General features: G+C 46.9%; 1 protein-coding gene across 3 annotated transcripts in view; it reads left to right on the plus strand.

Annotated features, from left to right (window-relative positions):
• The window catches only part of ABL1 (ABL proto-oncogene 1, non-receptor tyrosine kinase), a 129,977-nt gene that overhangs the window by 92,024 nt on the left and 11,767 nt on the right, over positions 1 to 26,186 (plus strand). For all 3 annotated transcript variants that reach the window (XM_019638478.1, XM_019638497.1, XM_019638488.1), the window contains exons 2-6: positions 6,950 to 7,123; positions 7,672 to 7,967; positions 15,252 to 15,524; positions 23,414 to 23,498; positions 24,142 to 24,319. In XM_019638478.1, coding sequence (XP_019494023.1) covers positions 6,950 to 7,123; positions 7,672 to 7,967; positions 15,252 to 15,524; positions 23,414 to 23,498; positions 24,142 to 24,319 — 1,006 coding nt within the window. The remainder of the gene's footprint in view (positions 1 to 6,949; positions 7,124 to 7,671; positions 7,968 to 15,251; positions 15,525 to 23,413; positions 23,499 to 24,141; positions 24,320 to 26,186) is intronic.

Consider the following 26,186-nt stretch of genomic DNA (forward strand, 5'->3'; position numbering starts at 1 on the left):
CCAATTCCCCAATAAAAAAAAATCTTAAAAAAAAAAGAAAGACATTTGCGTAATTTGGACTTCTCACTGATTTGTAGCAGTCTCCTTTCTAGGCCCCTCTCCCGGTGAGATTCCTGGATGGTGCTGAACCATGAACCAGACCTGTAGCACAGGAGTCGTTAATCCCACAGGCCCTTGGGGTCTTGGACAGGAGTCATGGGTCCATGTTCCTTGGATGGGAAAAAATTAAAACTTTATTTCACTAACTTCTAACTGAAAATTGGTATTTCATTTTTTAAAGAACATAGGTAACAAGCCACAGTAATATTAGCAGTACTTCATCACCAGGAGAAATCAGATATTTTCATATCATATAACAGTTTTGATTAGTACTTACATATACTCATTCCTACTTTGAAAGGATAGCAGTTACCACTGGATCTTGTTATATGTTAATCAGGAAGTATATACTGAATGTATTAAGAAAGAAGCCCTGGATCACAAATTTTTAAAAAATGTTTTGAGGACTGTTTCAGTGCCGCTGTTTTCCTTTGCAATCCTTCATATTTATGCATTTGCAGACTTTATTCTGAGGAGTCCCCAGGCATCACCAGCGGGTACATGGCACAGCACAGATGAAGACCCCCTTCCTTGGTGGCCTTGGTGGGTCAGGCTGGCCTTGGGTACCTGTGAGTCCTACTTCCCTTACTGGGTACGGCCTTGTTCAGGGTCATTGTTCAGGGTCATCTCCTTCCTACTCCCAGTGAGCTGGCCTCTCACAACGCCTGACCCGCAATGTGCATGGTCTTATAAATTAACCCACGGGGCAGTGCTTGTCTTCTATTTGACTTTCGCTTTGAGGCCATGTAAATGTTCATTCACTGTGTTTCTCCCACAAGGAACAGGGGCCATGTAATGATTCCTTGTGTCGTTATCACCTTGCCCTACCCCTGCTCCCCAGAAGCTGACACAGTGTTTTGGGGTGCTGGGAAAATTTTGTTCAGAGTGTGGAGTTAATGCCAAGGCTGTATTTAGCTAAACTTGTTTTTTAAATAATTTGAACTGCTCCGGTGAGGGCGTAAATTACAAAATAAAGGACCGTGTAGAATGTAGATAAAATGACTTTCATCAAGTTCAAATTGTGGGAAATATACTTTTCCTCTAAGCTCACACTATAAAAAGTTGTATGAGACGGTTACAAACTGACTTGAGAATAGTCTGAGCATGATCTCATCAGTTGGAACAGAGAAGGAAATAAAACACGAAGCCTTCCCTCTTTTTTGAAGGGTCTGTTTTATAGATGTTTAAATCACAGAGATTCCTTGAACTGGAGGATAATAGTGAAGGGCCCACAAAGGAAATAAGACTAAAGCAACATGGGTTCAAATAATTGAATGTGAGCAGAAGTAAAGGGAACCTTTATCACATCTGACACCCCGTGCCCTCTCGCCTCTCCCACCCTGACATGGTGGGCATGCAAGTGCGCCATGCAGCAGTGACTGCAGAGGGCACTCCAGAGGGAACCGTGGCCTTGGGCACAAGTGTCAACAGGAAGGCGGGAAGCTTCCCAGGGTGTTTTCCTGGAAGTGAAGTCTCCTCTCCCTCCGGGATGTGAAGTAGCCTTGCCAGCCCCTGGAGTTCACTGAGCACTTCCCTCCTCTTCCTGTTTGCCGGTGGCGGTGGCCGGTTCAGCAGCAACAGCCCCTGGAAGTCTAGACCAGATAGGCCATATCAGAGGATCTTTTATAAACATTTTGGATCAGTGACTCACACCTTTAAGAAGGATTATTTTGTATAAAGCGGTCTTTAAGTTGTACTTTTAAAGACCCAAGCCATTTTCTTAGAATACGGTCCAAATAAGTTAATCACACACAGGCCCAGTGAATTTTGTGGCATTTTCAAATAGTTTGATATTCTTCTAGGTGGAGCCATAGCTTTTTAGAGGCTCGGAGGCATTTTTGTAGCTGTCACCATTCTTGGTGCCTTTCTGGCTAATTAATGATCTTACCTGAGTTTTGTTGGTGAAGTTCATTAATGGTGAAATAACCGTAGGGGTTTCAATGGGATGAGAGGCACTTCTGAAGATACAAATCTTAAACATATTTAAAATATGACTCAGAAAGGATGCTGTAGAAAATGATTACTAAAAAAAAAAAATACAAGAATAATAGCAGATGCTAAGATTTCTGTCCCAAGACTTACAAAAGCCGAAAGATCCGTTGGAGGAACAGCAGAGGGAGCTATGTGGGGCTTCTTTTCTTGATGAAGCCTTTGGGCTTCTTTAGGGGGCTAACTTCCTGACAGTGGGATTGGCAAAAAGTTCCTGTGTTAAGCAAGGACGATTTAAGTACATTCTGCAACTTTGGCCTTGTAAGCTGCGATCATTTTTAAGGTTGACGAGCACAGTTCACTATGAAATGAAGCAAGGAACTTGGCATTTATACATTGTGAGTCAATTTTGACATCAGCCTGGATTGGGAATTCACTGGAAGGGTTTGGGGTTGGACTGTGGCTACACTTCAGTGTCTCGATCCAGAGGCATGCATGAGCAATACTTCCCTTTGGGCTTTGGCCATTAATTTGTGGAATGGAGCAAGAACTGGAGAGGAAAATTGAGAGACTGCCTTGGATTTCCTGACGTCCTGTTGAATCAAAAAGCAGTGGGAGGCCCTTTCCTTCCTGACAGGCCCCATCCCTTCCCATGAAATTCCCAGCATCTGTCTCCATGGTAGGGACAGTCCCTCTCTAACCCATACCCTAAATCCAGGGTCATCCCTGGGCGACTGTTTGCGTTCTGCCTCTTCCAGGTGTTTTCCAGGCCATTTCCCCTGATTATGTAACTTTGATCAAATCCAGATGCTGCAGAATGTTTGATAGAAGAGGTCAAATGGCATTTGAGAAGAAAGCATTTCTGTATTCAGGCCTTTGGTTTAATTTCCTGTGTGGGCCTGGTCTTCCAGAGTTGTATGCTCATGGCCACAGGGTTGGGACACCAGAGGGAAACACAAATACTTTTTCAGGACAACCGAGAAGATTCCTTTCTCCCCCAGTGCACTTTTCATGTTAGATGATCACTTACATAAGCGTCAGCTAGCTCTGATTTATAACAGTTTCCCTATTTTTGTACTTGTTTTCTGATTATAAGAATAATCCACATTCATTGCGAGAAATATGCAAAAATATAGAAAAGAATAAAAAATACAAATGTTTGTTATCCCTCCACTTTAACTACTTTTGATGGAACTGTTAACACACTGTGCACATTTTGGTGTCATTCTTCTGGACTTTTTTCAATTTTTATAAAGTTGGGAATTGTTACGAGTATATTCCCAAGCCATTAGATATTTTTTCCAAAAGCATTTTGAATGGATTTGTGATATATTCTATTTTATGGATGGGACCACAAACTAACTTGTATTGATCAGTATTTTGTACTTTTTCTTATCTGTGCTGTTAGTTGAAAATCAGCATATTCAAATCGTTGTGTGGATCTCTTAGGATAAATTCCTAGAGGTATATTAAAGGTTATAATGCAACAGCAGCTCTTTTGACTTGCTTCCACGAAACTGACTTGCTGAATTGACCTGCGCTGCGTTTCCTTCATAACGCACATGGGCCTCCCCTTCCCCGCTGCCTGAATCGCAGCCACACCAGCAGCCAGTTGTGTTTCTTCCCACATCTGTTTATTTCAGATATACTTGTTTTAATTATTTGGTTAGTATGACACCGGTGAAATCCAGATGTTTAAGAAAATGAAAATGTGTGCTTTAGACGGACTCCATATATCAAGGCAGGTAACTTTAAAAATTGCCATGGGACCAGGTGTGAGGGAGGCCAACTAGAGATGATTGAAAGGGGTTGTACTGGGTTACCTGGCAAATGGCTCTGAGCTCTCCCTCTACCAGCAGGAAAGTGAGCCGGAAGTGAGATGATACAGCACAGGTAGGACGCACGGAAGATAGCACCCAGCTGTCATCGCATGCCCACACTCGAAAGGACCGCCCTGGGCCCTGTAGTCAAGACTAGCAAACCAGTACATTTAGGTGTTTTGTTTTATTTTTATTTATTTATTTATTTATTTAGCTGAGCCGTCCTGCCACCTGTTGGCAGCTCAGTGGCAGCTCAGCTCGGTCCGGGACTCAAACCGCTGTTGCTCAGAGCTCACACTCTTGAGCGAGCTGCTAACCAACTGAGCCACTAGGCCGGCCCTCAGGCGTTTTATTAAAAGCACAACAATTCCCCACCTTAACCAGCCTTTTTTGGTTAATCAGTTCCTGGTCATGATGGTGCTAAACACACGTTTAGAGCCAGCGTAAGGACCCACAGAGCAGGGCCTAACACACCACTCAGCCTTTCCCACGTTCCAGGGATGGTCGTGTTGTTACCAGACCCTCGTCTTGACTTATCTTTGCCCCCATGACTCATAAGATGAAATTACCAAGCATGGTAATGACATAATTTGGGATTTACTCTTTGAGAAAAACAATTCCTGAAGGTTTACTTCAGTCAGTGGTACAAAAACTAGAATTGAAAGACCTTCATTATTGATGTTCTACTGGTTTGTTCCAAAGAGATATTTTAAAGAGTATCCATTTCTGAAAGTTCTCCAGTCATGTTTCTGGAAGTTTAGCTCAGTCCCTCAGATGTCTTAGGTGCCTCCAGAGGGTTATTTGTTTGTTTCTAAGTGAACACTGCAGAACCAGGCCCACCTCTGAGATGGGTGTTATTGCCCAAGAAAAGATGTTTGGGTGTCCTCTAAATCCATAAAGAGAGAAAATTAAAACAATTTTGTTTTGTTACCATTTGGGTTTGCCTTAAGCATATGGTAGATCCTTCCATTCTTTTCAAATTGGAATTTTCCCCCTTCACCCCCCCTCCTTTTTTTTCGTCGCATACATCCACTTTCTGCATTTTTTTAAAAAAAGATTTTATTGGGAATTGAAGGAGGGAACAGTGTTGGGGAATTGGGGAAGGGCAACAGACAAGTTGTCCTTTGGTTCTTCAGTCTAGTTGTGGAGGACGTCACTTCACTGGCCCATGTTAGTATTGTGATCATTGCGCTCTTCCCGGGTGAGGCAGACTGGTCGCCAGCCATTGGATGGCCGCTCAAGGCAGCTCATAGCAGCTCACGCCGGCTGCCGGCCGTTCACGCCGGCTCACGGCAGGCAACTCAAACGGTAGCTTACAGCAGCCCACTGCAGCCCACGCCATTGCCGGCGACTCACCGCAGCCCAGCTCCAGTCAAGCTGTTGTTCACCCTCTTAGCTGTAGAGGGCGCAGCGTCACTGGCCTTCATGTGGGATCCGAACTGGGGCTCTGCTGCTCAGAGCTGGCGTCCCAAGCCAACTCTTAACCAATGCACCACTCAGCCAACCCCCGCCCTTCCCCCCTTTTAAGTTTGATTTCTTTTTTTTTTTAAAGATTTTTTATTGGGGAATTGGGGGGATGGGAACAGTGCTGGGGAATTGGGGGAAGGGGAACAGACAAGTTGCTGTCGTTTTGTTCTTCAGTCTAGTTGTGGAGGATGTTGCTTCACTGGCCCAAGTTGGCACCATCATTGCGCTCTTCCCGGGCGAGGCAGATCAGTCGCCGGCTTCTGGATGGCCACTCACTGCGGCTGCTGGCCGCTCACGCTGGCTGCTGGCTACACACGGTAGCCCATGGCAACCCACTGCCACAGGGGCTGCAGCCCACGCCGTCGCCGGCGACTCACGGCAGCCCAGCTCCAGGTTGAGCTGTTGTTCAGCATCTTAGCTGTAGAGGGCAGTGTCACTGGCCCTCATATGTGGGATCCGAACCGGGGCCCTCTGGCATCTCCAGCCAGTTCTTAACCATCGCGCCACTCAGCCGGCCCTTAAGTTTGATTTCTTAACTGTAGTTTCCTTGAGTATTCAGATTTCACTCCATAATAGCCTACAACTGTTAAGATCTACTTGGAAATTTGCTGGTTTCAAAGAACCCTTGTGCATATTTGTTATCATAGGGAAATTCTAGAGTTTGAGTGTAATTCAAGAAAAAAAGAAAGATAAGAAGAAACTTCAGGAAAAAATAATGAACTATTTGACCCTGTAGTGTGAGCAGTAGTCACACATTCCTAACATGTTTAGTATTCCTAAAGAGATGTTGATTGGTTTTCAACTTTAAGAATCTACCTATAGACAAAACATGAAAGATTTTATTATTACAGAATAGAAGGAGCTTATAAATTTTTGCCAGGTAAAAGAAAATATAAAGAAGGCCATATTTGAGAGTGAGGGAAGCTGGAAGGAAGGATAGGCTGTTCACATCCTTATCTGATGAAGTCAGTAGTTGAGAGATACTGTCTCCAGCTAGTGGAACAAGACATAAAGGTGTAGGTCTGTTACTGAAAATACACAGGTAACCAGTAGAGGATGGCACAGGAGAGATGGGGGAGGTGGAGCAGGGGTTATAGGGATACAGCTTATCTTTAGAGAGATGGAAGTGATCTCCCCAAAAATAGCTCTTGTCTCTGGGTGTAGAGAAGAGTGGGATAGAAAATGTTTGCCTTTCAGTATAAGCCCTTCTGTACTATTTGATTTTTAAATTATGTGCATCTATTAACTTTAATACATACAAAAATGTTTTAAAGCAAGAAACTTTCCCTCCATATTGTAACATAAGCAATGGCAGATGTATGAAGATGGGCTATTTCCATTTCTAACTGAATTCATTTTGAATTAATGAATTTTAAAAGCTTAAACTATTTGAGAACAGTAGTTAACACATTGGAATGAAAATGCATAGTGTTTTTCACAAGATTTGGGAAAGGAAGAGTTCATTTTTTAAACCACCTTTCTTACTAATATGTAATACGTGCGGGAGTTAAGAAACAAAATAAATTAGGAATGTGTAATGTTGGCAATACCTTTTTTGTTCCTGAGAATACAATTAATTTTCCCCCCAATTCTTCTCCCTGTTTCTTTCTTCTCTTTCCCCCTTTCTCTTCCAGAAGCCCTCCAAAGGCCAGTAGCATCTGACTTCGAGTCCCAAGGTCTGAGCGAAGCGGCTCGTTGGAACTCCAAGGAAAACCTTCTCGCTGGTCCCAGTGAAAATGACCCCAACCTTTTCGTTGCGCTGTATGATTTTGTGGCCAGTGGGGATAACACTCTCAGCATAACTAAAGGTAAAAAGGCTGTGGGCCGCTGCAGGAGGCAGAAATCGGGGAGCTGTAGCTTGACTGTCCACCCCTTTGGTGATTTAAAGAGTGGATTTAAAGTTAGGGATGCAGAGATACCCCCCAAAATAATAGCATCAAGGAAAAGAGTCACTTTTCCTTGAGAAGAGTCCTTAGTATCAACAGAGCTTTCCATGTTTTATGCTGCAAAAGACATATGGACCAAACACTGCAAATGCTTTTTTTTTTTTAAAGAAAAAGTTGGGTTTTTTTCTCTAAAAAGCTTCCTTATATTAGGAACAGAGCACTTGCGTGAACAAACATAATAGATTTATAAAAACTGAGGTTATATTTTTGTCTGTTTATTCAATAAAAACAGGAAGCTTCATATAAAATGTATGCATATACACTTACAAATGCATATATTTTTGTGGACTTGTTAGAGTGAAGTAGGTATTTAGGAATTTGGAGATTTTTAGTACTCATACAAGAATAAGTGAGAGTGAACGACTTAACCTTTGACGCTGATGTGTCTGATTTGGTTCTGTTCTTCTAAGGTGAAAAGCTCCGGGTCTTAGGCTACAATCACAATGGGGAATGGTGTGAAGCCCAGACCAAAAATGGCCAAGGGTGGGTTCCAAGCAACTACATCACGCCCGTCAACAGCCTGGAGAAACACTCCTGGTACCACGGGCCCGTGTCCCGCAACGCCGCCGAGTACCTGCTGAGCAGCGGGATCAACGGCAGCTTCTTGGTGCGGGAGAGCGAGAGCAGTCCTGGGCAGAGGTCCATCTCGCTGAGATACGAAGGGAGGGTGTACCACTACAGAATCAACACAGCTTCTGATGGCAAGGTAGGGGCCCCTGGTGGAGCGCTGGTGGGTGGGAGCTGAGTCATTGGCCAGGAGAACCCAGAGGTCCCGCTACTGGGTTGATAAGTTATTGCAACAAAGCTCGACCAAGAAGATGTTTGAAGACACTTTCAAGTAAACAGCAGGCATTATTCATTAGCCTTATGAACGACCCTCTGTTGAGGACCGATCACGTGATATTACCAGTCCACGGGCCGGGGTGGTTCTCTGATTGTCCTGCTGGACTTCTGTTGTTAGCAGTTTCATAAGATGGGTGGAATATCTGTTGGGTTTTACATTAAGAATCTTACATTAAGATTCTTCCTTTTTAAAAAATGTCTTATGATAGTAATTTATCCTCAGCGAGTAAAATTTAGACAATAGATGGATATTTTTAAAATGAAAAGCCACCTTACTAGCGCCTTCCCAAAATAAGTCTGATACATGGCCTTCTTCCTGTGGATAAAATCGTGTGTGTGTATGTGTGTGTGTCTCTATACAGTTTTTAAACAAAAATGGGATCGCTTGATACACATAATTTCCAAACCCAAACTGTAGTTTTGTAAAGGAGTTGAAATACTGTGTATGGTTTTGTGACCTTCATATAAATGTCCTTAAGAATCCATGAAGTGGAGGAGGGAGGAGCTTTTACCGAGATCCTACTATGTGCTGGGGCACTTTTCAGTCTTCATCTCATTTAAACCTCACCTCAGTCAGTGGTCAGCGCAGACACTGCTGCCATCTGCTCTTTTGCATTAAAGAAGTGATGGAGGCTGAGGGCTGAAATTTCTTGCTGAAGGCCACGTAGTTGATGGAACGAGGCTGCAACCCTGCCGTCTGCCCTACTACAGTGCACTGTCGCTGAGGGTGTAGAGAGATGGATCATCGGGGTGGGTCCAGATGGTGTATGTATTTTTTAATAATATGTAACGTATGCACATGATTTAAAAAAGAATCAATTACAGTGAAAGGTAATTCTGTCTCCTAATTTAGTTCCCTGCCCAGAGGCAATCACTGCAACCAGCTTCTGCCAGAGTTACGCGGTATATATATGTTTATATTTAAAAACCCACAAACGATGCCTACTGCACACTGTTCTGTATCCTGCTTTCCCACCTGATAATATATTTGGGAGATTGTTTTATGGCAGCGTATTTCGAGCTGCCTCATTCTTATTAATGACTGCATAGCACGGATGGCCCATCATTTATTTAAGCAGTCCCCTGCTGGTTGACGTTTCGGTTGTTTCCAATCTTACGCTATTATAAATAACATTGTTATGAGGTAGCTTTCAAACCTTCAGAAAAAAATCTCGTCCTGCTGTAAAGAAAACATTTACATCACCACCCAATACACTAGTAACAAAAGATTCGTGAAGCCCTACTTTAATATATATAATGCACGCTGATGTTTTGTATTCCATTCTGTTCTGTTTCATTTCTTAAAAAATTCTGGTCATAATCCACCAAATTTATTTCACTGGCCCCTTTGTGGGTCATGCCCTGCAGTTTGGAAATACACTGCACATACCTCTTTGTGCTTAGTGGAATGTGTGCAGGATAAGTTGCTAGGACTGATTGACGGTTATGTGCGTTTAAAACCTGTGTAGGTGTTGCCTGATTACTTTCGACAGAAATTATCCAAACGTGTTTTCTCACCAGCAGCATATAAGAGTGCATGTTTTTCCTCACCCCCATCAGCAGTGTATTATTAGACTTGTAAAAACATTTGTCACTGATCGGTAAAGCTGGCATCTTATTGCGTTTTATATGCAAGTGTCATATTTTGAGTGATCCCTATGCCATTTACTAAATTCATCTTTTCCTACACATTCGAAATGCACCCAATTTACACATATATTTAGGCCTGTTGATCTACTCTCTGTTCTCTTCCATTGCTCTGTCTATTATGCCAGTACCAGACTTTTAATTGTTATAGCTTTATAATGTGTTTTAATATCTGATAGGCTAGTCTTCTCTTCTTAATCTTCTTAGCATTTTTATGAATCGGGATGCATTCGTTTGCACTGCTCAAATGCACATATATATTTTTGCTGTTCTTACCTGTTATTGTTTTTTCCCCATGTGTCAGGGTATTCTGGCCAAAGGCCTGTTGCCAGTACCTGATGCTTTCCATCACTGCAGATGTCTTTATGTCAGCACTGTGGTTTGTATGACAGACAGCACAGTCTGATGTGGATGTGTGACTAGAGATCAGCCTTATTTATCAGCTTGCTTTTCAGCTCATTGTCTTTATCCCAGATGTTGAGCTAGGTCCTTCCATTCTGCAGGGTGGTGGGTCCTTTGAAACCTTGCCTTCAGACCTCAAGGGTGCCTTTCTAGTGAATTAGAATAGCAGAGTGCGCCACCCCTCGGGGCGATTGCCGGGAGTTGACACGGTGTTTCCTGTCTGTGCCTTTCATCCCAAGGCAAGCCACGCTGCTGCGTGTTCATCAGCAGAGGTTTGGACTGGATGGGGCAGTTAGTAGTGGTCTCTTTCTCCTGGAGTTCAGTCCGTATCCTTGGAACAGATGCAGCAGGCATGATCAAGTTTGACAACTCAGAAGGAGAGAGCAAGGCCTGTGTGTGGGATGCAGGACGAGAATTTGAGTCAGCCGATGAGGAAGCCAGGCCCTCTGTCTGAAAGCTGGTATGTGCCAGGGTCCCTTTCACTCCGGTGTAGCTCCGGGAGCACATTTGCTCAGGCGTTCCCCACCCCCGGGCAGCTGGGCAGTGTCCTCGGTCTCTCGCCCTCCAGCTGTCTGAGCACCTGGAGACTCCTGGGCCCACAGGGTCATCAGGCAGACCATCTGCGGAGGCTCCTGTCTGAGAGGGCTACACCTGAGGGGCTGTGTTGGGTGGGCTCATGTTCCTGGAATGAGTGGAACAGTGTCAGAGTAGGGAGGTATTACAGTGATGCATGAGACAAGACTGGCTCGGCCCTGAAACAAGCTGCTCCGAGCAGAGCTTTGAGGCAATCCTTTTAGGAGTTCTACGGGGAACATTTAACCCTGGTAGGAGGGACAGGCTGGGGTTGAATAATTTTATTCATATTTTCAAATTAGCTGATCTTCAGAAAGCAACTGAATTGAGAAGATTCTTCTCTAAGGCCCTGGCTTACCTCTCTCCCCATGTTCCTGAGCTTTCGGCAGCAGTTGTCGCCAGTCAGCCAGCCCAGGGCCACCAGCTCTGGGCCCATGGTTGGGACTGGGGCATTTAGAGCTGGACTCTTTTTTTAAAAAAAGATTTTATTGGAGAATTGGGAGAGGGGAACAGCGTTGGGGAATCAGGGAAGGGGAACAGACAAGTTGCTGTCCTTTTGTTCTTCAGTCTAGTTGTGGAGGACGTCGCTTCACTGGCCCATGTTGGTATTGCGATCACTGCGCTCTTCCCAGGTGAGGCAGTCGCTCACCAGGCCATTGGACGGCTGCTTATGACAGCCCATGGCAGCTCAATGGCAGCTCACGAAAGCTCACGCAGGCTCCCGACCAGTCTCACTGCAGCCTACGCCGTCACTGGCGACTCACGGCAGCCCAGCTCCAGGTCGAGCTGTTGTTCAGCATCTTAGCTGTAGAAGTTGCAGCGTCACTGGCCCTCATGTGGGATCTGAATGGGGGCCCTTCTGCTCAGAGCTGGCGTCCCAAGCCAACTCCTAACCAATGCACCATTCGTCCGGCCCTAGAGCTGGACTCTTCTTGAAAGGACCATACCAGATTGAGCCATTGCTGTTTCCTAGGAGTCTTGTCTGAAAATCTTCAGATACCCTGGGATTTGGTTGTCGTTCTTTGATGCTTTCCCAAAATTTGTAATCCTTTGCCCGCATAGCAGAATTAGACTGATTTTCCCCCTCCACCCCTGCCTAAATCATTCTTAGTTCTCCTGCTTTTTTATTTACTTCTGTGGGATGTCTGTCAAGTTCCACAATTTCTGATAGTCCTTGATGGAGTCTTCCCTTCAGAGAGATGCCCAGCTGACATTTATTTTCACAGTCTGCTGAAGTGACAGGTTTAGGTTGACAGGAATGGAATTTGGGCTTCGGCTTTAGCAGAGGTGGCAGGATGGGCCAACTGTATAACTTCTTGGATTTTGAGAATTACCCCCCCCCCGCCCCCAGCTCAGCAGGTTCTCAGGCATCCCAGTGAAAAGCCCGCTAAAACATGGCTGACCTGCCCTTGTAGAGGAGACTGGGGCGTTATTATTTACTGCTAATTATTAAGTACTGCTTTGCTGCTGGTGTCTGAGACACTCTCGGGGGAACGGTGCTCCTGGCTGAGCAGCCTGTAAATAGTCCGCCCAAGGCGGGACTCCAGGGTCTGAAGCCACGAAAGGGCACCCGGGCCCAGGTCGATGAGCCTGTGGGCGTGGCTGTCAGGAGGAAGCCCTTCTGTTGAGCTGCTTTGACAAGCCCTGTCTTTCGGGCTCCTGCGCGGTGAGAAAGAGGCACAGCCCTGGCTGAGCACCCAGAGTGTTCATGGAACCAGGTGTGTGGCATAATGACATGCCACTCATAATGCTAGTTTCACTTTCTCCTCGGAACATGCCAGGAATTCCTGATGAAGGTTACCTGGTTCACGAGCAAATGCTGCTCAAAAACTAGAACTAACCAGAAGGAAGCCACCAGACTTGACTGTTAGAAGACGGTTGTGCAGTGCATTTAAGGGAGAGTAGTTTTAATATTTAATAAGTGTCAGTATATAAATTTTATGTTGAAAGATGAACTGAATCATAGGATCTGTGAATTTAATTATTGAAAAGATAAAGTTTGTCCATCCAGTGAAACCGTCCGTAACTGAAACCTCTAGCTGAGGAGCCTGCGAGGAGGTCGGATGAGACCAGGAACAAACTTGACGCTAACGAGGGCCTGGGGAGGCGTTAGCGTTCTGTCCAGTTGAAGGGGCACAATCTTTGGGTTGGGGAGCCGTCGGTAATGAGCCTCGCTCCCAGGTGACCTGCCCTGGACTGTGCCATTGGTTCCCAGGGTGAGGGGGGGCTCCGATTCCAGGAGTACCTCCTGGGAGTGGCTTTTCTCGCTTCTCACCACTGCTGGGTAGGGAGAGCACTGTCCTCTGAGCTGACCCAAGAGAAGAAGGCTTGGAGCATGGTGCCCTGTAGTGAAGCCATTGGACAACTGACAGACTTTTGCAGACAGGGGTGGTGCTCGGGAGCTGTCCCCTCGTGCCACCCAGTCTTCTTTGTGAACTGTACTTGTGACAAGAGTGCTGGGCAGGCTCAGTAGTGCTGACCTCCACTCCCCGCCAACCACCACCAGCACTCATGCACGTGTCCAGGGTCCTGAGCATAACACTTAGCATGTCCCTAGAGCTGTTCACCTGGAGGTTTCTCCTCAGGGCTCTCCAGTATAAAAGTGGGGCCTCCTAGTGGACCGCCTCATCACCCTGGAAGGGACAGCCATTCAGAGGCACCATCTGGCAGAGGGACAAGTTCCTCAGGGCTGTGGAGTCTGTGGACAGTTCTTGGGTTGCTCAGAATTTTATTTTAGAAGGATTGCTACCAAAAGATTGTAAATTATAAAACCTCTGAGCCAGAGTTTGCTATTGGCTTGCCTGAGTTTTAACTGTTCATTCATGTCATCTCCCCAAACACAGAAGGGAGTAAGGGAGGGAGAGAGGAAAATCTCCTTGTTAATGAATCTATTTACCCTCTTGAGGGCTATAGAAGGGATCAACTTGTATGTTTGTTATTTCCCTCTTTTAAAATATTCTAATTACCTGACATTACAAACACCCAGAAAGTAACAGTGTCCCCCATAACCAGCATCCATGGCCTCGGCCATGCCATGTGTGTTTTCAGGCTTTTTCTTCCCTTTTCTTTTTCTAAGTAATAAGATGTTAACAGCTACAGCTGACTGATCCTATGCCGTTTTCTCCTCCCTGCCCTGGCATCCCCACTGTTCTAAATCTGTATTCCTTCTTACCACGTCTTTGCGATTTGGGCAGGTCTTACGAACACCTAGTCGTGGTTTTAAGTATCCTTTCCACCTGCAGTGTTCGTTGGCTGCCCTTAGTGAGCCAGTAGATTCCATATGTACCTGGATCCTACTGTCCTGTGTGGATTTTAATGTGGAATTGTTTTTGCAATGAAACAGAGAAGAAAAAAGATAGACGTCACCATCCACAGTGCGCCCTGTCATCTGCTCCTTTCCCTCCTCCCATCTCAGTTGGTCCAGACGAGAACTCCTCATGGAGGGACTCCCTGCACAGGTGCTCACTGCTGCATCTCAGGTGCATCTCAGAGGAGACTCAGGCACTTGTGTCTGAAACCCTCCTCATGCCCTCCCTGCCGCGGAAAAACCTGGATGGACTTGGGTAGCCCTCCAGCCCCCACCCTGTTCCTGGAGAGTGCCGACTGGGGCACCCCACGGGGCACGCTGCTGGGCCTTGCAGATCTGGGTCTCTGATGCTTCTTTGCTCACATCAAGGGAATAGGAATGAGAAGTAGATTTATGTTTTGTTTAGTGATTTTCATCTCTGATCATCTTTAGTTCTAGATAATTGTAGGTAATAATGATAGGTTTTAGTAACAAGCCTAATCATTTTTTTAAAATTTCTTTCCAAGGGGCTGGCCGAGTGGCTCAGTTGGTTAAGAGCTTGCTCAAGAGTGTGAGCTCTGAGCAACAGTGGTTTGATTCCCAGCCCGAGCTGAGCTGCTGCTGAGCTGCCAACAGATGGCAGGATGGCTCAGCTTAAAAAAAAAAAAAATTCTTTCCAAATGCAAATAATCATTAAGTTCTACTCTTCACTAATCCACAACTATTATCGAGTACCTATTATGTACTTATTTCTTGTTCTCGATGTATGGGAAACAGGATAAAAACAGCTTAGGGCTTTCCTCTCATGAAGCTGATGTTCTAGTAGGTGGAGAAACAATGATCAAGCTGATAAACAGGTATAATGCAGAGAAGTGAGAGGTGATGATGACAAGCGCTGGGTGATTGATGGCTGTGGATTGGTGGTCAGGGAAGACGTCATGGACATTTACACAGGGCTCAACATGGTGAGAGGGGAGCAACCATGTGAGGATTAGGTAGGTGGAGCATTTCAGGCCGGGGGAGCTGCAGGTGCAAAGGCCCTGCGGCATTTTATAGCAAGTCAAATACAGCAGTAGAGAAACACACCTAAGTGGTTTTCTGAATGCTTGAGCCTGGGTGGAGAGCCGTTTACCTGAGGTTCCGCTGTGCATCACATTGAGGCTCAGCAAAGCTGGTTCACTGGAGTTGTTTGCATTTGCATCTCCTTTGTGGGCTGAAGGCTGTCCCTGTTTTCCTCAGCTCTACGTCTCTTCAGAGAGCCGCTTCAACACTTTGGCCGAGTTGGTTCATCATCACTCAACTGTGGCAGACGGGCTCATCACCACTCTCCACTATCCAGCCCCCAAGCGCAACAAGCCCACCGTCTATGGCGTGTCCCCCAACTACGACAAGTGGGAGATGGAGCGCACGGACATCACCATGAAGCACAAGCTGGGAGGAGGCCAGTACGGGGAGGTGTATGAAGGCGTGTGGAAGAAATACAGCCTGACGGTGGCCGTGAAGACCTTGAAGGTAGGCCCGGGACCACCCAGTCGGGAGTCCAGTTAGAGCCACCGCTGCTCACAGTGCCATTGTCTGCAGTGATGCAGTGATGCCCGTTCAGGTGGCCGCCTCCTGCACAGAGGCCCCAGGGCTCACGCTGCCGAGGAGGTGACTCTTCAGTCTTTCGTGCCTTTGGACATTCTCATAATGGAGTCCTTCTCATAATCTCAGTGTGTTTTCACGTCGGGTGAGCACTGAGAAGTGCTGTGGTTTTGGGTATAAGAAGATTAGTCATTTGGAGAAGTTATTTCATTGTATGGCAAGAGTCTTTTTTTTTTTTTAAAGACTTTATTGGGGAACTGGGGGTGGGGAACAATGTTGGGGAGTCAGGGAAGGGAAACAGAAAAGTTGCTGTCCTTTTGTTCTTCAGTCTAGTTGTGGAGGACGTTGCTTCACTGGCCCAAGTTGGCACCATCATTGTGCTCTTCCCGGGCGAGGCACATCAGTCGTCGGCTTCTGGACGGCCACTCACGGCGGCTGCTGGCTACACACTACAGCAGGGGACTGCAGCCTACGCTGTTGCCGGCGACTCATGGCAGCCCAGCTCCAGGTTGAGCTGTTTGTTGTTCAGCATCTTAGCTGTAGAGGGCAGTGTCACTGGCCCTCATATGTGGGATCCGAACCGGGGCCCTCTGGTGTCCCAAGCCAGCTCTTAACCATCGCGCCACTCGGCCGGCCCCTGGCAAGAGTCTTTTAAAGCCGTGGCTTTCCATCCTGTTTGTGTGGCACTGGGATCACTTCCTATTGATAGTTAAGAGAAGGAGGGGAAAAAAACCTCTGAGTTTTGAAAGCAGGAGATTTAACCAAAAAGCCTTTGACTCTTCTGTGGACTTTTGCTGGCAGATTTGAAAGGCAAGTGCTGTGTGCTTCCTAGCAGGTTCCTGTTCTGTGTATTGTGTGTCCAGACTTCTGGAATGAAGCAAACATGAAGGCTTCTTACTAACTCCGATCCCCCCACCCCCCATCTTTCTTGTTATCTGTGACTTGCACCCTCTCCACTAATGCACAGTGTTTGTGGTTTCCAGGCGGTTTGTTTTCCTTTTGAAGTTTTCTTTTGAAGTTCTTTGAAATCTTTAGGACGCCAAGGGAAGGAAGTTTTAATTTGCAGCCGCCTTCAAAATGTGATCTGCACTTTACCTATGGCGAGAGTGTCCCCTAGTGTTGAGCTGCATCACTGTCACTTGTTTTAAATGGACTGGCTTTGTTGACCTGTGCACAGACATGGAGAGAGAGCCCGGTTTTGTAGCTCTTAGAAAGAAAAAGAACCGAAACACCCACTGTTGGGAAAAACGGACCCAGTGGTGTGTACGCTTCTCAAAAGTCAGTCGCGTGCGCACTTTGAGACCAGTACAGCCAACTCGCTCCTCTTTTAGGGCCTCTGCTACTTCCCCTGATGCTTCCACTCAAGCACAGCACAATGGAAACCATGATTTCTGGCTGATGTAAAGTGACACTTTAGAGAAAAGATCACATTCTTTAGTCCTAGAAACCCAAAATGGCTTCCTGGCACTGTGTCCCCTTAGATTGGTCCTTGGGCATGACTTACACTATGTGGGGGGGGCATGGTTTCAGGTCACTGTGGGGACTCCTTGATATTTTGCAGATAGGTTTTTTAAAAATTTAATAAGCGTTTATTGAGTTTGTCACTTCTATTTGCCAGATCCTGGGCTTAACATTGGGGTTGTGAAAATGAATTCGAGTTCTTTACTTCAGGCTACTCTAGGTAGTTAGAATAGTCTAGTCAGTAGGAGAAATAGGCAAGTACAACACTAATGGCAGTGCAGTGTGATGAGGGCCACATTAGGCCTGAGGTTGGCTGTGTCACCTCATGGGAGTGAAAGGAGGGACCGGTGAGCGCTGCTTGATGGGGAGAACATGAAGGGGATGTAGAGGAGCAGAGGTCAGGAGAGAAGGTGGAGGGCAAAGAGGACACAAGTCCCAGAGGGCTTGAGCCCAGCCGAGGAGCTGGGGGCTATGCTGGAGGCAGTGGGGCGCATTGAAGGGTTTGATGCCCAGGGATAAGATGATAGGATTGGGGTTTCCAAAGAGGGCTACGTTGGTGAGCCCTAGAAATAACTAAACAGCTATTGCCCCTCGTCTCACAGATGGGACGGGTACAGGGACAGGCGTGTGACCAGGCCCAGTCATCGGGCCTTGACTTAGTTTGAGAAACTGTTAGAGGCCTAGGCGTCACCCACTCATTCGCCAGGATTTGCAAAAACAGAACAAAGAAGAGTAAAAGCACAAAGTGCACTAGATTTCAATCCAGGCAAGGCTGTTAGAAAACTTTAAAAAGAGACTGAGTTTGTACAATTTGAAATGTGGGGAAAACCCAGCCTAGTAGCTGATGCTGGGGCCCTGTTTTCTGAATGACTGAAGGAGGAGGATTCTAGAGGCGGGACCTCCAGGAGCTCGGCGGCGGCGGCAGTGCTGGTGCTGGTGGGGCAGCGGTGGTTTTCTGTTTCCAGTGAATCAGAATTATCTGGAAGTGGGTGCCTGTTAGAATATCCTTCTCTAATGATGTGTTATTATACTTTTTATTACATACTTTTAATGATTTTCCCTAAGATCTTTATTAACTTGTCCCAAATTACAGGATCTAGTTGTGTGGAGTTCTCTGAGTAGCTGATTAGGGAGAGGAGAATGCATTATTTTCTAGACCAGCAGTTCTCAACCTGTGGGTCGCGACCCCTTTGGGGTCGAACGACCCTTTCACAGGGGTCACCGGGTACTCGTATGTGGGCATATCTGCATGTGGGCCCGGAGACAGACAGAGGAGCAGTGTCTCGGTTCCTAAGACCATCGAAAATACGTGTTTTCCGATGGTCTTAGGCGACCCCTGTGAAAGGTTGAGAACCGCTGTAATCTAGAGGTATGTTAACCCAAAATGTACTAAGGAACTCCTGAATAAATAATCCCTCCTTCTGCCTCACCTCTCTGCATAAAAACCATCTCTACTATATGTTCTCCACGTGTCAGATAAGTGCTAGGATTAGTATTTTGGGCATTTACCGCCACTGTAGAAGTTGAGAGCTCTGAGTGGGTTCTAAATGACAGTATGGCTGGCTGACCTTTATTGAGCTCTTACTATGTGCCTGGCAGACTTCTGAGTCCTTTATTTATAGCATCTCATTTAATTCTTACAACAACCTTAAGAGAAGGGTAATAATACTAGCACCATTTCAAAATTGAGAAAACTGAAGCACAGGGAAGTTAAGTAACTGGGCTAGCATCACACAGCTAGAGCGGCAGTCAGGATTCAAACCCAGGTATCCTACTCCAAAGCCCTATTATTATTATTATTATTATTATTATTATTATTATTATTAGTTACTCAGGTTCTTATTCCTCATATTCCCTGAAAAATATGCATAAACCACAGTTATGTATTTTAAAAATCACCCCTTCCACCTCCCCCATTCACTCCGCTCAGAGGCTGTAGCTGTGCTCGACCTTGCTCTTCAAGACTCCTTGCAAAGCCCTGCAGCTCCAGCCCAGGCTTTCGCTGGCTCAGCGGCTCTCACCGAGCACCTCTTCACCTCTTCGTCCAGACCTCTCTGGGCACCTGGGTGTCGTCTCCTCCCTGCTCCCTGTCCTGCCTGTTTGGTGTTGCTGGCCCCTCAAAGGGCAGTGCCAGCTCCTCCTTAGCCAGCAGGGGGAGCAAGGCCCTACGTTTACGCACTACGCCGTATTGACACTAGGCAGCTTTAGGTCCATACCTTCAGGGCGTAAGGAAGACCGGAAGAGAACAGGAAAAAAGGAGGTGCTAGGCTGACCCCTATGGATGGGGAACTGGAATGACAGCCAAACTGGAATTCCCACTGATGGGGAACAGCTAGTTTGAATTTTGACAATACTCAGTAGGTCGTAGGCTTAACTTGACCCCTGTATTATCTGTGTTAACGGACATGCCCAAGAGAACCAACTGTCCAGCCAGAAGCCCCGCATTTCACATGAGCGGTATTCCAGAAGTTAGTGAGCCAGTTGTTTTCTAGTCGTGTAAGTGGCAGAATTAGCAAAGACTGCGTTAGTCTAGTTGTGGCGTTAAAAGTGAATCGTAAGCTAGCTGACAAATTTACCATTAAGATAGTGGAAAATTACATTGTTATAAAATGTTGTTTTAAACCGTACCCAGTTTTTCAGCTAGTGATGCATGCACATAGCCTCCGCCACCCTTGATTTTTGTCTTTCCAGAAATAGTCCACGTGTGCATTATTTTTAATCCTATGGCAGCGTGCTGTAGACACTGCTCTGTAGCTTATTTGTCCGCGTAATGTATCCGGACAGCTGTTCCTTGTCAGTACACATAAGGCTGCCTTGTTTGTGTGGATGTATGTCAGCATGTACCAGCCCTCAGTGGGCATTTGTGTCCTGCCCAATACGTGGCATTACTGAAGGGCCCCCAGATTCTCCTTGTTTGCACATATGGGAGAGTGTCCTGGTGGGCCAGCGCCTCAGAGTGGGACCACTGGACCAAGGGCCACGTGCATTTTTTGTCTTCATCACATTCCCAAAGGAACTCACACTGTGTACGCTCTCCTGCCAGTGCTGGAGAAGGTGCCTGTATACCACACCTCACCGCTCAGCGTGCTTTTTTATTCTGTTATTTTCCCCCCTGGAAATTGGTTTTATTGGAGAGCAGAGAAGGAAGGGTTTCGTGACAGCATTGACACTGGACAGCCCCACACAGTGGCTCTGTGACTTGACGCGGGGGGCTCTGTACTGGGGGAGAGGCCACGGTTGCCCTGTGGCACTTGCTCCTCTACTGGGTCCTCTTCTGGCTGTGCAGCTGGATGCAGCTGCCGTATTTGGGGACCAGTGTTCTGGGGGCTCCTCTGTGAGTTGGTTTCTCGTGCCCTTTTTGCTTGAGCTTCAAGTCCCACATCTGGCCCGTGAACTACCTTCCCCAGTCGAGCTCAGAACCTGCCCCCTCTCTCCAGTGTGTTTTTAAACACGCGACCTTGGTCTACCTGATGGGTGAAGGATGGTACCTCACTGATCGTAACATTTGGGTAAGAACCAGCAACGTGGAAACTAGACAGGAGCCCAGGTTCAGGGACAGCAGTGCTTGCTGAGAGGGAGGCAGCGAGAGCGCTGAAAGCTGTACAGTAGCAACAGGGTGCAGAAGCTGTACAGTAGCAACAGGGTGCAGAGCCAGTTTTAAAGACAGTGCTTTTTTTTTTTATGCTGGAGAATACCTGATGTTGGGGGTGGGGCCAGTGAGCAACTGGGATGAAGCTGGTTAGAACATACCTGTGAGAAACAGTCTAGGAGAATCGGTCTGTGAGAAGGACCAAAGACAGTGTTAAAGAAGCAGCCTGTCTTTCATACCGGCGGTCTATTCCGCCTACTTTTCAGGAGTCAAGGTCACCTGTCTTAGTACCAGTGAGTGGCGCTGATTGATTGCTGACAGTGGGCTGAGCACTGCGCTTGGCACTCTGTGCATGAGGCAGATGCCAGTCTCCCTCCCGTCTGGTAGATGAGAAAGCAGTTCAGAGGTGCCCCTTGTTCTCTGTCCTGTAAGGAACTCGCCGTGGCTCCTCAGCGGCACAGCTTGGTCGGTGTGACTTACAAGCCGTCCTCAACCTCTCTGCTGTCCCAGCCGAGATGTGGGCCAGTGACCCATCTCCCTCCCTCATAGACAAGGCTGGAATTCACAGCTTTTACTCAGAGTGTTGCCTTTACCCTCATTAATCTGAGTTAGTTTTATTTTTCTATGTAAATAGAAGAATTCTCTTCAAAAACTTGATGGAACGTTTTTAAATAAAAGTAGAGGCATGTAACAGGATGATAGCATTGGGGATATTTCCAGTTTACACGACTACAAATGTAGTAAGCTGTTCGTAGTTTAAATTCTAAGTTGAACCAGGTCTGATTCCAGCAGAGGGAGACAGGTTCACTCACGGTGGTTGTCCTGAAAGAAGGAAACAAGGATTTATTTATACTGTCACACGTGTGTGTGTGTGTGTGTGTGTGTGTGTGTGTGTGTGTGAATGAATGAACGAAGACAGACAGACAGACCGAGAAGAGGGATGCTTTTGAAAGCTGTATTGTTCTTTTCACATGTCCAAGCTTCTCATGATCTAGAATATGGTTCTTTTAGAGAAGTGTCAGTGGCTGTAAGATGATATTTCTGAAATGATATCACTATGCGTAGTTTGTATGGTGCTTTGAAAAAAATACAACTCCACTTGTCTAGAAAGCTTGATTTGAGTGCTACTTTTTTGAGCATATTATTGGCCAAGCAGAGTTCCAAAAGCCCCTGTCCTTATGTGCGCAGCATCGACTCCCCTGGTTCTGATAGGCATTCGCTCTCCAGCCTTTGACATTAGCGTGTCACCCTGGTAAATCAGAGCACTTCATGTCCCAAACAGTACGGCTGGCTGAGCATGGCACGGAGCAGAGAGGACTCCGAAGAATTAAATAGCCAACGGGGTGGCAGCAGCAGCAATGCGGCCTTTCCCCTGTACAGCTTGACACAGAGGTTACCGCCGATGTTTAATTGACATTAAGAGCAGCTCGCCATTTTTAAAGAGCAGTAAATTGTTCCTGAGTTTCATCTCTCAGGTCCCTAAGCAAAGGCTGACACGAACTCATTGGTCATGCTTGGCTTGTAAACATGATTGACTAAAGCAAGAAAGCGCTAAGTAAAGGTTGACCTGTCCTCGGGAAGGCTTTGCCAAGTTCAGCGGCCAGGAATGGGGCAGTCACGGGGAGCACTGCCGTAAGCACACCTTAATCTTGTTGCCCCGAGGGCAGGTACGGTGTGTAAGCCTCCACGTTTAAATAAACCTGATAAAGTTTTCCTCTTGGGGGAGTCTAGTTATCAAGACATTCACTCCCCATCTCCCATACAGCCTTTCTCTTCAGACCATTCAAACTCCATGTTGAAGCTTGGAGGGTGGGGTCTTGCCTCCCTCGTTGGCCTTTATAGCCAGGTTCGCACGGTGAACAGACCATGTCGTTTCCCACCTGTTTTGATGGTCAGTTCAGAAGACAGTGGGTTCTTTTAAGTCAAAAAGGTTTACACAACACAAGCCCCAGCCAGGCTCTGGGATGATAGGGCCAGGCGAGGCGGCACAGCCCTCCGGATGGGAGCCTAGACCGAATGTCTGTGGGGACATTAGAAATACCACCACATCCGCTCTAGCATTTGCTGATATCTCTGTCTCCCTGTGAGCTTGCTACTGATCTTCCTGTGACTTGTGTTAGGGGAGCTGCTGGTGAGGAGGATTTTAGAATCTGAATAATGGACCTGATGGATAGTGGTGATGGCTTCATTATAAGCCCCATGGCACCGTGTTCTTCAGCAGTTCCACATTCTCTGTTTCTGCCATATTTTGAGGCATCGTTCTTCTTTGGTAGTACAATGTCTTTTTGTGTCACCAGGGTCTCTTCCCTTAAATTGGCTACATTTCAGATTCTTCAAGTGATTTTTTTTTAATGTTACTCATTTTAAGACCCCTTGCAAAGCAGCTGTTCCTGAGGGAAATAGAACCATGTTTGTGCTGTTTGCCTGCACACCTCCCCTGCCCCACAAACTCCACAGGTAATGGAAACAAATACAGTCTGCATAGCAGCCAGCAGCAGCAAGCCGCCCACGTATACAAGCCAACCTTGATGTATTGCCCTGGGTGAGAATTCAAAAGTTCAACACCAAAGGGTTTGAAAACTCGCTGTGCCATTGAGGCGATGGTTGGCTGCCATGGAACCCGTCCAGAGCAGTGTGGCAGTTGAAACTGGGGGGCCAGGATGCTTGTTCGTTGAAGCTCCAATTTGTATTAACCATTCACACCGTATATTTTCCCACGTAAACACATTCCTTGCTGAAATAGTTTCACCACCTTTTTTTTCTGCAGGAGGACACCATGGAGGTGGAAGAGTTTTTGAAAGAAGCTGCAGTAATGAAAGAGATCAAGCATCCTAATCTAGTGCAGTTACTTGGTGAGTGTGTGGAGCTCGGCAGGGGGGCTTCTCATTAAACCCGTGGGGTGATCGAGGTGGCGATCGAGGTGCTATTAACCAACAGATGAAGGGCTTGCTACATGAAGATTTCTGATTCGGACGTTGTTCTCTGCCAACATTCAGCCCTCAGTAAAAGGAGGTGCGTGCGTGCGTGCGTGCGTGCGTGCGTGCGTGCGTGTGTGTGTGTGTGTGTGAGAGAGAGAGAGAGAGAGAGAATTTTATTACTTTAGATTAATACCGAAAAGTGTCAAATGCAAATCTCAACTTGACTTCTGAAACTTAAGAATTTTCAAGAGTTCCTTCACTGAAGTGATTCTGTAAGTAGACAGAGCCATCAGACATAACCTCCTGGGGTGAACTAACAGCGATTTAGGCCATTTGATGTGCGCCTGGCCTTTGCTTCTGAACTCAGTGGCGGCCTCTTCCTGTTTAAGTTCATTCATTGGCTTGAGAGGAAGAAAAGAGCGTGGCCATGTCCCTCCCCTGGGGACATCATCTCAAGTCACAAGTGCTTGGAGAACCGTCTTAGCCCAGGACTTGGGGGCAGAGTCAGAATCCATTTCAGAAGCCGTTTTCTTTAGTGCCAATCCTTTCTGATGCTTGTGCGATGCCTTGTTGGCAGGGGTCTGCACCCGGGAGCCCCCGTTCTATATAATCACTGAGTTCATGACCTATGGGAACCTGCTGGACTACCTGCGGGAGTGTAACCGGCAGGAGGTGAATGCTGTGGTGCTGCTGTACATGGCCACTCAGATCTCATCAGCCATGGAGTACCTGGAGAAGAAAAACTTCATCCACAGGTAGGAACCTGCCGAGGCCACCTCCCCACAGAGCTGTGGCATGAGCTGGGGCCCCGGCACCTTTCTGCAAAAGTCCCCGCCTCGAGGCCTTATAGCTCGGCCTCTAAATTCAGCGCTGGCAACATGTTAGACCTTGGAACAAGGACAACGCTGGGTTCCAGTGTTTCCAGCTCTGGGTGTGCGTCTAGGGCCCAGTTCAGCCAGGCCTAGGCTTTGGACATGGAGCAGTTAATCCCCAGGGGGAGAAATACTTCACCTCAGACCCATTCTGGACTAAGAGGAACATTCAGTGTTTCATACGAGGCATCCTTCCTATTATCATCACAGCTCCTCTGAGGTCGAGTGCTCCTTGTTCCGCCAAGCCCAGCGAGCATCGTAATGACCTCTTCCTGGGAGCGATCGGCCTCGCCCTCACACAAACCTGCGGTGACCACCAGGGCATGGGCTTTGCTTTTGTGTTGCGTGTTTTTTCCCTTCTCTTTGTTGTCATTTCATTCTCCACTTAACTTGCTGTCATCAGTTTCAGCGATGTTTCCACAGTTGTCGGAATTGTGTATATGTGGCTCTAAATGAAGCGTCTTTGCTGTTTTAAAGCCCAGAGTGTTTTGACCTTCAAGTGTGCCACAATTATCTTGGTCTTCACATTCTTGGCTGGTGGAAATGGCTTCTTAGCAGAGTGACAGCCTATGCAGGACGGAGCCTGTGGGCTGTGCCGGAGTCTCTCATACAAGACATTCTCTACGCCACCACTGTGACCTTTCCTACCCAATTAACTCAACTATGAAACCTGTACATGAGATTTCATAGTGGGGAATAAGAGTAGCATGTGTGAAATGCTGGCGGTTCCTTGTAAGACAGATTCTCTATGCGCCAGGAGAGCCCGGCTCAGATGCTCCTGTCACTCAAGAAAGTGAACCCTCTGAGGCTGCAAATTGAGATTTCTTGACTTCCCATTTGCTTTGCATGTCTAGGTGTGTTCTCTTTTCATTCGGGCAAACTCAGGATGCTTTACCAAAATCCTATTAGGCACAACTCTTCTGTGTTTAATTTCTCTCTGATTGCTGATGATCAAGCTGTCGTATGCAGCCGTCACCTTAGCTGCTACCTCTTCTCAGCCTTCCATTCCCGTTTGCCTTGTGAGGTCATGGTTAACGTGCATGAACCAAAGATTAGACCCCTGCCTCCATGGTAGACTCAGGAGGCGAGAGGAAGCTAATCAGACAGGAGAGAATTTTTTTTTAAAGATTTTATTGGGGAATTGGGGGAGGGGAACAGCCGAGTTGTCCTTTAGTTCTTCAGTCTAGTTATGGAGGACGTCGCTTCACTGGCCCATGTTGGTATTGTGATCATTGCGCTCTTCCCGGCTGGGGCAGATTGGTCGCCGGCCATTGGACGGCCGCTCACAGTGGCTCAGGGCAGCTCTCGCTGGCTGCTGGCCGCTCACAGTAACTTAAGGCAGCCCACTGCAGCTCATGGTAACCCACTGCAGCAGGGGCTGCAGCCTACGCTGTCACTGGTGACTCACGGCAGCCCAGCTCCAGGTCGAGCCGTTGTTCACCATCTTAGCTGTAGAGGGCGCAGCGTCATTGGCGCATGTAGGAATCAAACCGGCAGCCCCGCTGTTCAGAGCTCGTGCTCTTACCAGCTGAGCCACTCGGCCGGCCCAACAGGAGAGAATTTTTAGGCTACATTTGGATAAGCATCAGGAAGAAAGAGGAAAGCAGGAAACACAATTTGGGTAAAGAATTCTGTGGACTTTGTTACCAAGTCTAGAGAGAACAAGTGGAGACCCCCTTGGCCATAAGTTCCCTGTGGTTGAGGACTGGCCGATATGTTTGTTCCTGGTTCCTGGCTTAGAGCAGTAATA

Source organism: Hipposideros armiger, unplaced genomic scaffold (genome assembly GCF_001890085.2).
Source record: "Hipposideros armiger isolate ML-2016 unplaced genomic scaffold, ASM189008v1 scaffold_3, whole genome shotgun sequence".
NCBI lineage: Eukaryota > Metazoa > Chordata > Mammalia > Chiroptera > Hipposideridae > Hipposideros > Hipposideros armiger.